This window comes from Pocillopora damicornis, chromosome 1 (assembly GCF_964200805.1).
Source record: "Pocillopora damicornis chromosome 1, jaPocDami1.2, whole genome shotgun sequence".
Classification (NCBI taxonomy): Eukaryota; Metazoa; Cnidaria; class Anthozoa; order Scleractinia; family Pocilloporidae; genus Pocillopora; species Pocillopora damicornis.
This window is the reverse complement of record NC_142670.1, coordinates 13616467-13633897: the sequence shown is the minus strand read 5'-3', so window position 1 is coordinate 13633897 and position 17431 is coordinate 13616467. Positions and strand designations below refer to the sequence as shown.

Genomic DNA, 17431 nt, shown 5'->3' with positions numbered 1-17431 from the left:
ATTCTTATTCGACGATAAAAAGATAATGTTTTTCTTTTTCTTGAGTCAACAGCACCCAGCTTTAATCCGCAGATAGACAAGCGGCATAATATTAGTTTGTTGGTATTCAAATATCTTAATCATGCCTTAAAAAATTCATTCTATACACTGTATATATTTGCAGTTCAATGTTTTTCCTATCCAACGGTGTTGGGAAAAAATCAGCTCACCCCATAGCAGAAACAGGATCCTAAGTTCATATATATATATTTTTTAATATACTATCCACGTGGAAGGCAGCGCGAGACTAAAATAACAATTTGCAACTAACGTTAATTTCTTTCATTAACCTACTTTGGCATTCAAGAAACAATAAAACCTATAGTGAGGAGGGTAATATATTATAATTTTTTATCTTTTGCTGAAGCCAGTCCAAAAGACGCAGTGCTTCCATGGCTCATCGACCTCAAAATTATTTCGTCAGAATTATACAGTGCCACGCAGAGTAACTTATCTTCCTGTTACCTTTAGGCTCCGGAACTTGAAGAGGACACTTTTTCTCCGGCTTTTTTTCCCGACTTGGCGGATCCATAGGTACGGTAATTATCCTGGAGTTGATATACTATTAGTGGTTTCAGACATAGTAATTACTAGGGAAATGACAAGGTAGGAACATTGAGAAACTCTTATTGTAATTCAAAGCCAATTTCTCCCGAGATTGAAATGGGCATGGATTGGCAGGAAGACTTCCACCTAAAATTGGGGTTTTCGAATATTGTTAAGATAAGGTGTTTAAATATTAATCTTATGTGTGTCTGCGCTATTTATTTCTTAGGTAAATGATAATGGAAGATATCCATGAAAATAACATCATCTTATGTTGCCTGTTCCTTTAATGATTGGTTGAACAATCGTTGGCAGTTTATGTAGATCCTTGTACAGAAACCCCACTATCACTGATCCTTGAGGGAAGAAACAAACAGAGACAAACTAAAACCAAACGAATGCGATAAAGAAGTCATACTACGAGGTATGAGACAGTCCAGAAAATGCGCATGGTTAAAGAAAATATAGACACTGTCGACAGGTAAAGACGTTTTTTGAGGAACTATTTCAATACAGCAAAAAACAAAAAAAAACCTTTAGATAGCCAGGACATGATGAATTTTGTGAGTTCATACGGAATAAGAATGAAACACACCGTGTGTCTCGCTTTTGCTATTTGCCTTTTTCAAAATTCGTTTTCACCTAATGGAGTCTAAGAGGCGTTGTAATCCTCTTGACTGACTTCCTAGTGATAAACTGATAGTTTATAAGGCGGATCTCGATAGGGTTTGATTCTTTTTGTCGACAAAGTGTCGCATAGATGCCATATGCGTGGTGTATTTCTTTTTTCCGGTTTGCTTTGGTGGAATTTCACAGGAAGTTCCAGCATCGATAAAAATCTCGCAAATGGTAAGTTAAGTCTAAAGGTCTCATTGCTACCAGAGAACAAATACTAAAAATCAGAAGGCGGTACTTAAGCAGAGCTCAACTTATAAAAGTGTTTTGGAACATTTTTTCTGGATTCCTTACCTCTTATTATCTGATTCAACAAGCTCAAAATATGCACAGGTTGCTGTAAATATCTGTCGTTACACTTACATCAGTTTTACCAGGAAGATACGCATTTCCAACAACCTCATCAGGTACTTTTAAATCTTTTAAGACTTCACTTTACTACGTGTCGTTTCCTCGGAAACAATCTGCATTTTGTCACGTTTTCGACGCGCATTATCCAACACCACTGAAAAATGAATTCTCCACAAAATTCTGGACTTAAAGTTATTCTCTTTTCCTGTTTCAAGACTGAAAGGGTTAAGAACCCAAAGTGTCCCATTTCAACCCACCTAGCCAAAATAATAACTCTTGCATGCTATGCATGCCTATGTTTATCTTTTCGGTGAGCAGAACATCAAATATATTCCACCTCAGTATTGACTATTTTTTAGACAAGAAAATGTATCTACACCCTCTGGTGATGTATGAGAACTGAGGTAATCCTTACTAACTTCGTTATAGAGTAGTGGTTACTAAGTCGATCGAAATGCCCGCCATATTCGGATTAGATGCACGATGGTCAGTTTAGTGTGCTCACTGTACATTTTGCATTGCATTAAAATTAGCCCCTACAACTTTACAGTTCAAATGATCAGACATTAAAATAGAATACAGTAAACTTAAAATTGATTCCCTTATGCGAAGAACAAATAAGTCTGCAAATCTGTTGTATTTGTTTTAGAAAACGATAATTGGCATGGTTCTTAACCGACATGAGTCACAAGCTCATCACAAAAAGAAACCGCTCTTCACATCATCACGCGCTATCATCCAACAAAGCAATTGGGCTGATAATTATTTGCAATTGGTATTCACCATCAGTCTCGTAACTGTTGTTGTTGTTGTTCGTAAAAGTGATAGTAACAGAACCATCTGCAGCTATCCCCTGTTTACAAGGTTAAAGTTAGACATGTATATCGTGAAAACGTTCATTGGGATTGTTTCAAACATATTTTGATTTACGCAAAGGTAAGTGTAAACTTGATTCTGACTGTCTGAGGGTTTTTATAACTTCTCTCGTGAGTACCACAAACGTTAGCAAATAATGTTTTTATTGCCCTTCAGCGCTCCTAGTGCCTTTGAGTCTACTCAAAATAACATTAAAAAAAAGAAAAACAACAACAACAACATATCAACTCACTCTCGGGGATCTCACAAATATAAGCGTGCTGTTTTTTCCCACTTGTACCATTATCACTTCCAAATACGCCCTGTTCGCCATTAGGGAACCTCTTGTACATGAAAGCCGCGTCGTGTTCACCGCTTGGCTCCCCTTGTCCCCATTTGGAAATAGTCAGTGGTCTTCCACTCACCCAGGTCCAATTCCTGGCCCTTTTTTTTAAACCAATTCTCCATTTATTTTCATAGTTCGTAGTGTTTCGCCTTTGAATTTCGTCATTAATCAAATTCCATTCTTCTTGGGTTTCAAAGGAAACTAGGTCCCCGCCTAGACTTGAGCAAGTGTCTCTGCTCCAGTACCAGGACTCTCCATCCACCGAAATTATGTACCAAGAGTTTTTAAAAGTTATATTTGGGCATTCTACATGATGATGAAGATGAAAACAAAAATACCAATTATCCAAATGATGGTAAACAGAGTGATAATTATAATAGCAATGATAACATAAAAAGATTATAATCACAATCACAACAAAGGAAAGAAACGAATGAGACAGAAAACGTGACTCATTCATTAATGAATTCCTTTTTTTTACATCCTATGTATTTGTCTGATCAGTGTCAAGAAATACCATACATCTTTCTTCACTACGGCGTCCGCCACACTTACCTGCTTTTGTGGATTAGTTAACTTCACATCAGCTAAGATTATTTGTCAATTCATATCATTTTGGTAGTCGAGTTTTTAAATATTAATTGGTTCCTCGTTGAGCTGACACCTCCCCCACTCCGCCCCCTACTCTTCCTCCTCTATCTAATCAGACTTAAAAAAACGTAAAATTAAATGTGAATGTAGGTTCCCATAAATGTGCAACTGGAGATACGCAGTTAACTGTATGCAGTTGTTACGGGCAAAGAGCAAAACTTTAAAGTGCACGCAACAATCTCAAAAGATTATCTGGGTAACGATAATCAATAGGGACATAAAAATTAAAGATAAATTAATTAGGGTTAGCTCATGCAGTTTAGAATTTAAAGACAGTATTGCAATTAAAACAGGTTGTTCAAACCCGTCATGCCTCGTCCTTAAAGTGACATTTCCTAGGTTTCCCTGAATTCCTGAGGTTAAGTCTAACCATGACCTAAAAGCTAAAAGCAATACTTTTCAGGTTATCGCTTACAATTCCGACAAGATTTTTCCGATAACCTTTCTCAAAAGAACTGCATTTATTATTTGTTTTGCTCAGAGGGCACGGTAAAGAATCCTGGAATCTTATTGGTACTTAACGCGGTCCGGGTTTTCCTATCTCTGCTCACGGACACGGTATCGCTTGAGCGAGCCGCCAATTACATCTCCAGCTTTGTTGCTATTTTTCAAAAATTTATTTCGTTTTGCCGGCTGGACAGTATTTTTAAGCAAATCGTTTTGGAGCAAATCAAGCCGATCGATAACTTATTAATTCTCACTTTCTCTCTCTCAGATAACTTTGTTTCCCCGCAAAAAAAAATTGGTTTTGAAATGAATATTGGTAGCAAATAAGTCATAAGATAGGTTAACGCGCGGCCTAAAAGCCGCTTGTAAGTAATCTAAACCTTACTAGAAGTAACTAAGAAAGTTAAAACGTGAGGTATTTCTTCACAATTGAATTTATTAAGGGTAATTTCATTCATTATGTATCTGAATTCTCTCAAAAAATTTTTTCCTTGGAGAACAGTGAGCTAGGTCTTTTATACTTCAAATGCGCTTTCGGTAAGTCTTTGCAGGTCCGTTCAAATTGGACATTGGTACCATAAATTTCGCAACAGTAAACAAAGGAATTCAACGAGAAAAAGCTGCTTGAAAATTCCCCTTTTGATGAAAGACCAGAGTTGCACTCGCGATTGCAGCAAACAAGCGAGGGAACTCCCAAAACTTCAAAACATAGCACTCTATAAGAAGAAAATAAATAAATAAATAAATAAACGAAAAATGTATACTGAAGATAGCAACACTGACTGAGCGATAATGATAAAGACGAGAAAGTATTTTTTACATTATTAATTTTAATAACAGACGATGGGCATCAAAACCCTCTACATCCCTGAAGCAAATATTAGAATCAGGCCAGGTATTAAAAGTGGATCTTTGGGAGATCAGGGTAATAGCACCGTTATTCTTTGACTTTTTGTTTTGCTTTCCAACTCACGTTTTGAATCGCAATCCAATGTAATTTTAAAAGGAAGTCTATAACTCATTAATATGATAATTAGTCAGGTATTATCTTTTTTTCCTGTCTATTTAAAGGAACTTGAATATTAAATCGGAATGAAGCTGCGTCACCTGTCCCTGGCAATTTCATCAACAAACGAAGGATGACTGTAGAAGAGAAAATGGACAAATAAATTGATTGTTATCTCAAGAGTAACATTTGAAACAATGAAAAAGTTTATTAGATTTCGAGTAGGACGAGTACTAATGCATTTTATTTGCTACATGCCCTTTAACATCCATTCATGAATTTTATTACCTTCCAAGGGAGCTGACGGAGAAATTATAAAAAAATGCAGCATCTCCGCAATTCACCAACTAGCTGAACAAAACTTGTCACATGTGGAAACATTTTTAAGGATACGATAGACCCTCTGGAATGTCCTTTGGAAATTTTTTTTAAACAGGTTATTCGCGCAACCGAACTATAAACGAATGAAAAGGATGTAAAATGTGCTATCCAGAGAAAAAAATGTTTCACATTTCAAGCGAATGAATCGGGTATCAAATCTGAGCACTCAAATAAAACTTGCACAATTTGAATCTTGTGGGGTTGGTCTCCAACATTTTGTGAGGGTTTTTCCATATTCTTGGGAGTTACAAAACTATGGATCAGCAGGCCGCGGAACCTGCGGAACCTCCAGAGCCCATATATTTTTTTTTTAAAAGAAGAGCAATGGGTTGAGTATAAAGTTTGCTTTCGGGCATAAAGAAGAATAATTTAGAAGAGAAATATGTTCTAATTAACTATGACGTCCAACTTGGCGAGCAGTCAGCAGTCATCTACTCTGAGTTTTAATGACAAAACAACAATATGAAAGCTCTAAAGGTTTGGGTATCGCCATGTCTGAATAACGCCTCATCCGAACGCTCTACGGAAACCTACTTTGCACTATACGGAATCTAAACGGCTTTAGCAATCCAATTTATAAGAGATCCATGTCTGATTAAGAACTAAAAGTTTAATGAGGACATCTTTAAAGTCTGTTTTGTTTTGTTTTAATTAACAGTGCCAAATATCCGCCACCTGACATTTTTTCTCTGTTTGGTTTGGCTAAATTTCACAGAACGTTCCAAAATGGATATTAATGTGTCACAAATGGAAAGTCAAGATATAATTAAGGTGGTACTAACCTAGCGAACAACATATACGAATGTGTCATTATGGGTGATTATTATTCAATTATTTTAAATTGTATGGAAAGAGAAAAATATTGAGAAACTAATAATAACGATAATGGTGATAATTGGCTTTAATAATTAGACAACAACTCGAGAGGACATATTAGGAGTTTGATATGTTTCGTTATTAGAGTTCCGTAAGTTTAAATATCAAAATAAATGTTTTACAATAAAAAGTCCATTTCGACGGTTTCATAGCTACTGCAGAACAAACAGGAATAACTAGGGTCGTACTCACCCAGCATACAACATGTTACCGGGGTTTTGAAAATTTTGTCGGATTCACTTCTATTTGATTCACACCGCTTGAGAGTTGCGGATTTGCGGCATCCTCATAAAAAGCCTTTCTTACGAGTTAGATTTTAATGCAAATCATGATCTCTGAACACATGTTCATGGCGTTAGTCTCCATTTTTTTTTCTGTCCTAGACGGACCAATGGACAAAAAGCAGCTTGCACCTGATGTGGAGCATTGTTTTTCTAATACAATTGAAAAGCTTCACGTCATTAAAATACTTTTTGTAGTTCAAGTGCTGCAAAAGAAACAGCTAAAAAATATTTGATGGTAAGAACGGTAATTTCTTTATGAGCTCTGTTAAATGAAAGTGGTCCTAAACAAAATTCTGTTTTATCAACGGGCAGCTTAAGCTAGAATGCCATCTGTTCGTTATGCATAAATGGAAATTATTGTTATCTATTCATCTCGCTTATGACACGCTAATTACCTCGTATGCCTTTAAAACAACGGTGGCTAACGGCCAATTTTTAGTTTTCAGCCTACAAAACAACTCTCTCCTAGAAAAGCGTCATGCAGACCATCACTTTTGTTTCCAATGTTTGAATCCCAACAATTTAGAACGAGCGGTGACTCAAAAGCTCTTAGTGCGAGACATTCTTGGATCATGGTGATGTGCTCTGTGGGCGAGACATTCTACTCTCCCAGTATCTCTCCACGCTCATGGAATAATTGATTATTTATTCTGGAATATTCGCTCGTCTTAGCTGCAATGTATTCAGTCAATCGAAGTTTGAAACGTTTTTACCTATCGTATTTGAGCAGTTTAGAGAGAAAAGTGCTTGTATATTTCAGAATAATTTTTATTTTAACTTCTTCCGTTTTAATCGCACGCTTCGTCACCATGTTTATTTATAAATGGGTATGACGTAAACTAGACTATTATAAACTGTTAGCCACATTTACATAATTGACTCCTTCTCTCGCTTGTTGAAATTCTTCTGCAATGCTAAGTTCCGCTGTAATGATATTTGAAAATCAGGCCCATCGAATTATTCTGCATTTATATCGCTAAGCTTTTTCCTTTAAATTGTATACTCTGTGTAAAAGTTCTTTAATTGTTGTTCAATAATGTGTGCCGAACAGTTTATAATCTCTAGGTTTATGCCTTTTCCGGCTAACATTGCCCCATTTTAATTCCAAATTAATCGATGTATATTCGATTTAAAATGATACTCCTAATTTTAGGAATGCGAAAAAAAATGGTTAAATGTAACTGATCCAAAAAAAGATCCAGTTACAAGGATTTTTTTTCTGTTCTTTCTAAATAAGTTGTTTACTTATTCAAACATTTACGAATTGATCTATTTATTCATTAAGCAACAACTTTGAATTTCAGCGTTAGCAGTTAAGACTATTAGTATTATTTGTTACGGTACAATTTAACAGACAAAAAGAGCATCATTTATCAACAGACCCATTTAATTTATTAAACAACTTGTAATATTCTTGCCAAGGAGCGACTCTTAAACAGTTAGAATAATTATCCTATAAAACTGATTGAAACCCACCGCAAACTACTCCTTTCCTCACTACTGACACAATCTGGAGGTTGTCTCCAAAGTAACTCGAGATTAACAATCTTCAACGGTTGCTCTCTCTCGGTATAGCTTTCTGAAAAGTCAGTCCCTCCCGACAACAAGTATTACTGCTGCACGACTGTGTCCTTATGTACAAAGTATTCTCGAAAATTCCGGACGCTTACAACACAACTATATTGGTAGTGTTACATCATAACTACGTAACCTAGTAAACTGCTCCAGAAAGTCCCTTGGTATGCATTTCCGCATGACTAGGCATTCTCGAAATTTCTAGAAACCTATAGTTTCAGTTATTATCCATAGCTTAATGTTTAAAGTAATGACAGTGTTTGGTGAGAAGTTTGGAAACTCACTAAGTGAAACGTCGAATATGAAATAATCATGCAGTAAGTGCAGAAAGTTAGCGCGCAAGAATCGAAAGATAAATACATTCAATTAAAGCTGCGTGCTAGAGTGCTTCTTAAAGAAAGACAATTCGTGATATCTTGGCTTAAATTCCCGCCTCGTCTGTAGTGGACTGTGGTCTTATTCGAAGGAAAGTCATCAAGATACTGAGCTATTAGAAATTTAAATTTATACATTGGTTTATTTCGATTAATCTTGCCTACAAATATACGATCGCCCCAAAAACAACCTTGTTATCGTAAAGAGCATACATAACAATTACAGCTAGTTGAATGCTTAAACAATAATGAAAAGAAAGAACTCTTTTTAGTTGCAGAGAGCAAGTCAGATCGATCGTAACCGACTTATTGCTGTTAACTAAGTGATTGTACTAGGTAATTGACTGTCATTTCCGGTTGGCTGGATCCAGTTATTTAAGTTAGGTGCGATTTCGATTCAAACTCAGCACAAGACAGCAATTCAATTGCCCATACATCCCCAACCTCATTTGGATTGACCTGTGGCTCTTCCTTGTGGAGTTGTTCTTTAAAGAAGATGGAAAAACGATGTTCATCTTTCTTCTGAATCGCTCTCTGATCTGCAGATAGACGAGCAACACGACATTCGGTTCTTGGCACATGTACTCGGATATCTATCGAAACTCTAAAACTTGATGATATGGAGTTAATTATCAGTTTGAAGTTTTTTTCTTACCTGAATGTTTCGCATGCAGTGTAGAGCGAAAATTAGGAAACCCTGCAGCATGAAAATGATTTCAAGATCATTAATTTTTGCAATATGCAAACAAATTAGTCAAATACCTATAACGATTTCAAGAAGGAAATAAAATTGCGTATCTTATAATTGAAAAAGAAGTCTTCCTTCTCTTGCATAGCTAACTGCATTTTTGTTTTCAAAACTCCAAACAATTATCATGTGATCATTGTAATGGTGTCTCACTTGGTTAGAAAGTAAAATAATGATAGAGATTGAATAATTTTGAGAGTTACCAGCGAATGCTGACTTGAGCAGAGTTGAGTATGGTGAAGACGTAAACGAAAGCTTCATGTACAGGCGAGAGGAGACCGAATGCCACGTGACACCCAATAGGGGAATCATCACCACGCATGCTTTGATGCCAATTCTAGGAGTTAAAGAGAAAACATTCCTTTATTTTCCTTAGAAAATGTATTTTCATTTTTAGATATCGTATGGCCTTGCTGATTAAGGAATGAGGAAGGTTGGCGAATAGAGCCTGACTGGAGAAGATGAAAACCTCTTCCACTACTTTGTTTTCGTTTTGTGTTGTCAATTTTATTTGCTGAGAATGGTAGTTTTCCCCTGTTGGCTTCGACAAATTGGTTATCTCCTAATATCTCCAAATCTTCGTGCTCCTTTCATCGTGCTCGATATTTTTTTTTAGTTATTTTTGCGAGAAAAAAAGTCAATGTGAAACAATGAGAAAACATCAACAAGGAAAGGGTAGAATTTTTTTTCATACGAAAAGTATTTTTTTCATAGGAAAAGTTGGAGAATTTATGAAGCTGTCCTATGCCTGTGAATATATCAATGGGTAAAAATTGACCAGTATCCCCTCAAACAGCGGCTACGTCCAAAGTTTGTTGTGAGTAAATGGGAAAAGAAAAATGGTAAATGTTGTGCAGGGTCATATCATAACTTCTTAATTCGCTTTTAAAGAGCAGCGAAAGAATATTTGGCAGCAATTAGTATAGGTATACCAATCAAAATCACCAACACTAATCAAACTCACAGCTTCAATGAAAGCCACAAAGGCGACGAATAGTCGAGGAAAGTCAGCAACTGAACTCGAAGAAGTGAAAGAAAAAAAAGAAACACAAATTTTCAGCAAATGAAATGATACTGATTTCAAAATATGTACAAAAACAAAACAAAGAATTAAATGCAACGAAATAAAAGGAGAAGAGCACGAAGAAACCGTTGAATTTTTTCTCACTATTTATCACTCGTATAACTTTGTAAACATTTTTTCTTTTTTCCAGCAGCGATGCCAAGTGAAATGGCCACCATCATCACTGGAAGACCTACCCACAAAGAAAGGAAGAAAATCGAAACATTTCACTGCCTGACAAAACCATTTTTGGCGATCCGTAGGCATGATTACAGTTTCCAGTGCAAATTGTGAAATAATAAACTTACCCCATGAGATGACGTGATACATGTACACTTTGGTGTTGATGTTGTAAACTTTCACAACGAAGAAGTAGAGGTCAATTCCCTTGATCAGCATCCAACAGAAAACGGCCATCAAGAAATACTGCATCAGAGCTGCTATTGTAACACAGGCAGCCTGTGGAAAGAAAGAGTTTTTGCATAATTCTTCATATGGGTGAGCATGTAAAAGGCATGTAAAAAATTTCATTCTTTCTAATGATTGTGTTTACAAACTTTTCATCCAGTCCTTGAAGCCTACGCGCGAAAAGTTTGGACTCTTGCATGCTCTCTGGAGCTTGGACACTGATCCGTTCATGAACGCGAATTTTAACTTCGGCTCCCCTGCAGAGCATTTTTAAAATGTCGTCTCTGTTAGCCTTGTGTCCAGACTTCCAACGGTGAAGCCGTGCGACTACTTCTTCTCAGTGCAAACTGAGACTGCTTATCATTTTTCCTTAAATAATAGGCCTGCATACAGTGGCCCATGTATTTCAGCACCACGGTCTCCTTGGCTTTTCCAGTTTCGAGCAACAAGCTTTAAGTATTGAAATTTTTGGGTACAATTTGCCGAGGAAAGAAATTTGTTTAGTTTCTTAGCTACTCTCTCTACAGGTTTATGAAAAGCAATCCTCAACATTAATATTGTGATATTAACATATCATTTTAATGTGTAATGATACTCTACCTAATGCAAGTGCACTCGCTATTTCTTTGTCTGCATTGATGTCCGCTGGAGACTTCGGAAACTTTCAGATCACACCCTTTTCAGGCTTTACGATGTCAATCAAAGGTTGCACAGTCTCCAGACCATCGTAATTGTACCAGACTCGCCGAGTGGTGTACGAACACGACCGAATACCCGGGAAGAAACACTGGTTGTTTTATCGAGTGGCGTAACAGCAATCGATAGAGTTTCCCATAATGAAGATAATGGAAATTTAGAAAATAAAAAAAAAGTCAAAAAGTGAATAATGATCAACTTTTACGAATCAAAAGAACAATTGATAATATTTAGATGTAGCCAAGTCTAAAAGCGGAGCTGTAGGGATGTTATTACTGTACAGCCCTTTACCTCATTAAAACTTATCATTGGCTGTCAAAGAATTTATTCATGGCAACTAGGAAGGAGACATTAATCATGAAGAGGGGGGCTTGGAGTCAAGGGCCTTTCAGTGGGGGCAGCTTTCCTTTGTTCATTTAAGAAATGAGACGGTCATCTTCTTAAGTAAGTTCCGTGGATAATAAGAGTGAATGGCTAGCTAGATAATCTGTGCAAATAGCCAGTAAAATATTAAAAACAAGATATTTTTAAATTATAGGCGGAAAGTGTCCTCAGTGATCAAATGAATTGGATCAAAGTAGTTATGAAAGACCAAATAAAAACTGTGAACATTGACAAAGTGATGTTGGAATTTTTCGGTGTGAAGCGGAGATGAAGAAAAAAAAACTTCATTGCCTCGATGCGCGCTATTTATTTCTTATTGAGTGCATATAGAGATAAATCTGTACTCGAGCCAAGATGCCTATCCAGCAACAGCCTATTCTTGTTTCTGTGGCGTGAAGTGACAAGAAGTATAGCAATTCTCCCCCTGGCTGGAATGCTCGTCGGTGACATGTTCCTCCCCCCCTCCCCCCACCCAACCCCTTGCTCAGCATTTCGTCAGGTTTTTCTGTCAGTTCGCCGGTACCCATTTCAACTCCGAGATGAAGCGAGGCACTGTGAGGATAAAGAGACTTGCCTAAGAACAGAGCACAATATGTGAGAAATTTTAGTGCGAACTCTGCAATGGTAAATCGATGCCTCGTCTCTGTCTCGATATGATTGTTTGGATGGTTGGATCGAGAAGGTCCCATTTGTCTCACAAAAAAGAGAAAAAAGAAAAGAGATTCAGTATCATTTGCGCGATTTACTGAAGGGACACACCACTCAGATAATCAGCTGGTAGCTGAATCAGTTTTATTCCGATTGTGCAGCTCGTCGACATCGTGTGGGTAGATGGAGTGTCTACGTGTTCGTATCGATTCGTCACCTCAACTCCGGGCATGACGAATGTGGACATCGTTGTGTTCCAAATACGAACTTATACAAATTTCTTTCTGGGATTCCGTTCTCACAATAAGACAAATTTTGATGATCACATATTTTTTATGTATTTTTTTTTTTACAGAAGATGGCTAAGAAATATAAAAAGCTTTAAAACGCATGTACTGAGCTGCTAGGCCGTTTTACCAAGTCGCAGCCGCCGTGGATTAGAGACCTTTAACTACGACGACGGCGGCAACGGGGACGAAGCCAAACCAAAAAGATCTAATGAGCAGAACAAAAGCAGAACAATAGCAATTGAATACAGAGTTAGGGAAACTGAGGCCTCTAGAGGAGAGAGAGAATCATGAACATAACCGTGAACCACGCACTAAGCTCGAATTAAATGTTAGACGAGATGTAGCCTTCAAGCTAGCACTTCCTGTTGCAGTTGTTTTTCGTTCAGTCAGCGGAAAACAAAAGGGCGTCGCGCGAATAAAGAAATCGCAAGGGTCTACCTCCTCTTTGGGTTTGTTTGTTTGTTTTTCTTTTGATGGAAAAATAGACCAAATGGTCAATTACCCTCAATCATCGTTTTCGAATAAATCTGCTGCGTATTCATTGCCGCAATTAAAAAAATAATCTCTTGAAAAAGTTCAACTTGAGCTAGTAGGCTAGTTTTCCCTGGAAGCACATTTTCAACTCGTTTCTTTTTAATAATTTTGCCGTAGTTTATTGTTACAATGGTTTCCCTTGAGCTACACGGCTAGATCACGCTACCATAACATTTGGACGTGATGTTAAAAGAAAGGAAAACATTAAGAACCACATCGCTTAAAGATGTCATTATTCTGCGATCGGGAATTTTACGAGTTAATTGTCTTCACTCAAAACATTAGAAGCTTCTAGTGATTACTGAATTCCTCAGAAGTCGAAAATTTACGGGAATTAGCCTCATATTGAATAAACAAACGTAGCCACTGTGATTGCATAGGTAAAAATACCTGCGTTGTTTAAGAAGTGATCATATCATAAAATCAGTTAGGAGAGATTTATTTGGAAAGAAATGTAGCTGTGATTTTGTGATTTCCACTTCTGAGAGGAATTGTTAAACTATCCCAGGCATATCAGAAGTTTCTAAAATGTCTAACAAAATAAATTAGGACGGATAGTTTTGTGTTTGACTTTCTATAAGTTTAGAGACTGCGTGAGACCTTTGTATGGCAAGGGATTAGATTGTTATAATCTTAAACACAATTTTGAATTGTGCTGCGCTGAAGCCGAGATCTTCAAATTCCTTTCTACCGAAAAGATGATATTTCGAAATGAAACTTACCTCATTCAGCTAATAATGAAAGTATTGTAACCGAGAGCATCTTGACAACCGTCAGCCAACTGATCAGGAAAGTTTGCACGTACGCGGGTGCCCTCGATTGTTTTCACTTTGTAAACAGTTTGCAGCTTTTGAGTGTCAATGTTTTAGCTTCGTATTTACGTAAGTGATTACGTTAACCTCTGGTCGTGTGCGATGACTGCCGAATTGGTTACTCGACAACGTGTCAACAAAAGACAAAACATCCAGCTTTGAGGAATAAAGAAAACTGACTCGCATTCCAGTTTTCAAAAACTGTTTATTTATAATCAACAATAAGATATTGCAAGTAATATTTGCTGAAATTGCATCACGTTTTCTTTGCCAATGGACCATAACAGATTACACACCTGACACAAAAGAATATATTTGTCAGAGGATTGTGTTTTGAATGTACAATTAGTCAACACGATGAATTTAGAAGCGTTAACTATCAAATAATATTGAGAAGGTTTTAAACATTACTCACTGAGGAATCCATATTTTAAAACCACCTTTATAAAGAAAGAATCAAATAATGAATTAGTCGAGAGGTAAAGGTATTAAAGCTAACAGTAAGTATGATTGTCTGGATAAGTGAACTATTTAAGTGATCACCAATTTTTCATCTCACTTCCCCTCCGCGAGACATGAAATTAGTGCCAATCACTTTCATGGACATTAGCTCTTTTCAGGACAATACGCGCTTCTTGATCGACCGTTCTTTCTAACTTTAAGCAGTTTCTACCGCGAACATTTCTTCTTGTCATGCAGCTGGAAGTTCAAGATCAACGAGTATGATCGACGACGCTGAACAACATCGAAACCACGGATAAATGGTATTTGGTATTACTGCTTTTTTCCTCAGAAACTTTACAGATTTCTAGTTTAAGCAATCCTCTTTGAAAGTGATGGTATATTGTAAAGTGGCACCCGAGTTTATAGAGCATTATCCAAAAATTTCATTTTATTCTCGTATCGTAACCAAGTGTTGATATCTCTGACCATGTTCAAGCCATTTGCATTAATCTCAGACATGCCTCAATCGTCTTTGGACGTCATTTAATGACTGAGTAACATTAGCTGGCTAATTAGTGGTTGACTTAAAAATTAAAACAGGACATGTCAGAAATATCATATGATCATTACATTATGGTGAGCCTGGGAGAGAAATCAACTGCCCTCAGCAAAGCAACCCAGATGTGTAACTATAGCGCGTGAGTGCATCAAAAAATAGGGGGGAGGGGAGGGGCGGGGATGAAGCACTAGAAAGAATATCACCCCTTCCTTTGCCAGAGTGATTAAAGTAACAATTTTTGAAATGAAAAAAATCTACTCCAGACACTTTGAAGTAGGACCCTCCCCTCTCCTGTTAAGGAATTCTGCTAGCAGTCCTTTGTCGAAACAAAAAGCGAACAAGTCGTCAACACTTAATATATTTTGAGCTTTAAGGAAAAGAAATTAGTTGCTTTTCGGACGCCATCAAGAAAAGAAAAATATCCGTTTCAATTAGTATTTAACGCATTAAATGTCACAGACATCTAACGTGAACTGTATTGAGTAACATTAAGGATGAAAATGCAATAAAGTGATATTCTCCTAATTATTTTTTCCCGTTGATTCATGCAGTTCTAACTTTTTTTGTTGATTTGGTATGTTTTTGATACTTTGAGACAACATTCGATGCTCACCAAAATATTGAAACCCGCACCGTAAATCGATTCTTCCCTGATAATTGAGGTGGGGAATAGATGGTTTTCAGGGGGAACGGAAGAAGGATCAGTCGTCGCTAATAAAGTTTATAACTGGACTTAATAATATTGGCTGCAAATTTCCTGCAAATGAATGAGTTTTCTTAAAAATATTACGGAGCCTTATAAGGGGCTGGGGGGGGGGGAAGTGTAAAATCCTCAAACTCCGCCCCTTCCCCAAAGGAAACAAATCAACAAACGCTGTCCCTGATAGATTTGATTCTTCTTTATTTAGACCTTGATTTTACTCGATAGTAAAGTACAGCTTGATTATTCAATCAGCGAAAACAAGAAATGCGTTTAATTCTTAAAGCCGTGTCTGTCAACCCTTTTCCTCTCCATTATCAGTTTTCAATCTCGTACCCAGGGCTTTTCGCTCCCTAGAAAATCTGGAGAAGCTCCGGGAATGACTTTACGGATTCTTTTTACGCAAACGTCATGTTGACAAAGTTTCTCAAGGAACTCAAAGTGACAAGCTTTGTCGGGTGGGTAGAATTTGATAGTTATAGCTTTTCCTTCCTCACTAAACGGAGAAGACAAATTTTATGCTGGTATGCATTCCAAATCCTGCTAAAAATAAGCACTCATACTCAATTATTCAAACTCTGTGATCCCGTACAAAATTTTGCCATTTTTTTATAGTTTTCAAAACTTTCTTAGCTCAATGAATTTCTACACAAACCGCTGCCTTGGTTCCACTCCTCTCCTGTTTCATGGTGAAGCAGGCGCAGATAATGTTCGGAGTGAGATTGTGACTTAGATCGTTAAGTTTTTGACGTCATTGTTAATATTCGCTAAAGTTCTGTTTTCTGGGTTGAAGAATTTCTCCAAATACCAAGAAAATTTTTTTTGTAGAAACTTTGCTTTTCTTCATCAAAGGAAATATTTGAGTGGGACAGAAACTGAAACCAGAGAATAAGTTTCAAATTTGATTTAATCAGTTTTGAATGTCTGGACAAATATTTGATTTCTGTGATAAGATATAGTACACGTTTTGTATTTTAGACAGTTTTTACTCACTCGATTGTTCAATATTTTTTTGAATAACTCTCGACTATGCGATGACAGGGGAAAAATCTCAATGGTTGAATATAACGAAAACTATAATTAACATTACCACACTCAGTATTTTTAAGTAGAGTTTTAAAGCTGATTATAATGTGTTTTGAAACTAGATTTAAACTCGGCGAGTTAAGCCATCACACGTTGTAGATCTTAATGGTTGTGATAATATTATAGCTAACTAAAGTTTTTATTAAAAGACCGACACCCGTGACTTTCCAGTTATTAAATGTTTTAGAGGAAATTTTCTCAGATTTGATGGTTTTCTAGTTTTGTGAACGCCTTTCGAGCGACAATTTTCTCTTCCGCGTGCGCACTTTCATTGAAAAGCTTAGCGAACACATCTTTATTTGGGTCAACGTTACGACGTGAAAAGGGGTAGAAAAACCTTACGGCCATGGGTGCGGTTTCTGCCTCTTTTTTGGGACCTGTTTTCCCTATTAAGGTCACGATTCAGAGGAAATGATTTTTTACCGACACAAAATGACACCTTTTATAGAAAGGTGCTTCTCGTCGGCGAAGCCAAAAAGTAGATTTTCAGTATCGATTAAAAGTGATTTACTCTTGAACTTCCATCAGTTTTTACTCGTCTAAAACGGCCTTTATTTCAAGTTTACCACCTCTTCTCAACCGAAATTTTCCCTTGAGTCCCGCCAAACAGCGGAAAAGTTAACTCTTCACAGATCCAACAAAAACTGAGATGA

General features: G+C 36.9%; 3 protein-coding genes and 1 long non-coding RNA gene across 11 annotated transcripts in view; 1 reads left to right on the top strand and 3 right to left on the bottom strand.

Annotated features, from left to right (window-relative positions):
- Window positions 1–17431, top strand: part of LOC149052134 (replication factor C subunit 1-like) — a 231202-nt gene that overhangs the window by 56831 nt on the left and 156940 nt on the right. The gene's annotated exons all lie outside the window — the stretch shown is intronic.
- Window positions 1–17431, bottom strand: part of LOC149052135 (uncharacterized) — a 268018-nt gene that overhangs the window by 118060 nt on the left and 132527 nt on the right. The window lies entirely within an intron of this gene.
- On the bottom strand, window positions 517–6160 carry LOC149052143 (uncharacterized). The gene is made up of 3 exons (XR_016181527.1): window positions 5018–6160; window positions 2720–4626; window positions 517–587 (listed from the first exon to the last, which is right to left on the bottom strand). It is a non-coding gene; the product is annotated as an uncharacterized LOC149052143 (long non-coding RNA).
- Window positions 7827–14275, bottom strand: LOC149052142 (adhesion G protein-coupled receptor D1-like). 8 transcript variants are annotated; one of them, XM_089182234.1, is made up of 7 exons: window positions 13900–14275; window positions 11226–11412; window positions 10526–10676; window positions 10119–10168; window positions 9358–9491; window positions 9062–9103; window positions 7827–8945 (listed from the first exon to the last, which is right to left on the bottom strand). In XM_089182234.1, the coding sequence occupies exons 3-6, from the start codon at window positions 10647–10649 to the stop codon at window positions 9094–9096; spliced, it is 318 nt and encodes a 105-aa protein (XP_089038360.1). In that variant the 5' UTR covers window positions 10650–10676; window positions 11226–11412; window positions 13900–14275; the 3' UTR covers window positions 7827–8945; window positions 9062–9093. The 8 variants fall into 8 exon arrangements, with proteins under 8 accessions (XP_089038360.1, XP_089038120.1, XP_089038394.1 ...); XM_089181994.1 differs by having other exon boundaries at window positions 9372–9491; window positions 13900–14217; XM_089182268.1 differs by lacking the exon at window positions 11226–11412.

Coding starts and splice junctions, on each gene's coding strand:
- LOC149052142 (XM_089181945.1), bottom strand. CDS start 10,748: ATGAAATTTTTTACATGCCTTTTACATGCTCACCCATATGAAGAATTA. Junction 9,104..9,371: donor CCATACTCAACTCTGCTCAA/GTCAGCATTCGC, acceptor TTCATGCTGCAG/GGTTTCCTAATTTTCGCTCT. Junction 8,946..9,061: donor ACTGCATGCGAAACATTCAG/GTAAGAAAAAAA, acceptor GTCTATCTGCAG/ATCAGAGAGCGATTCAGAAG.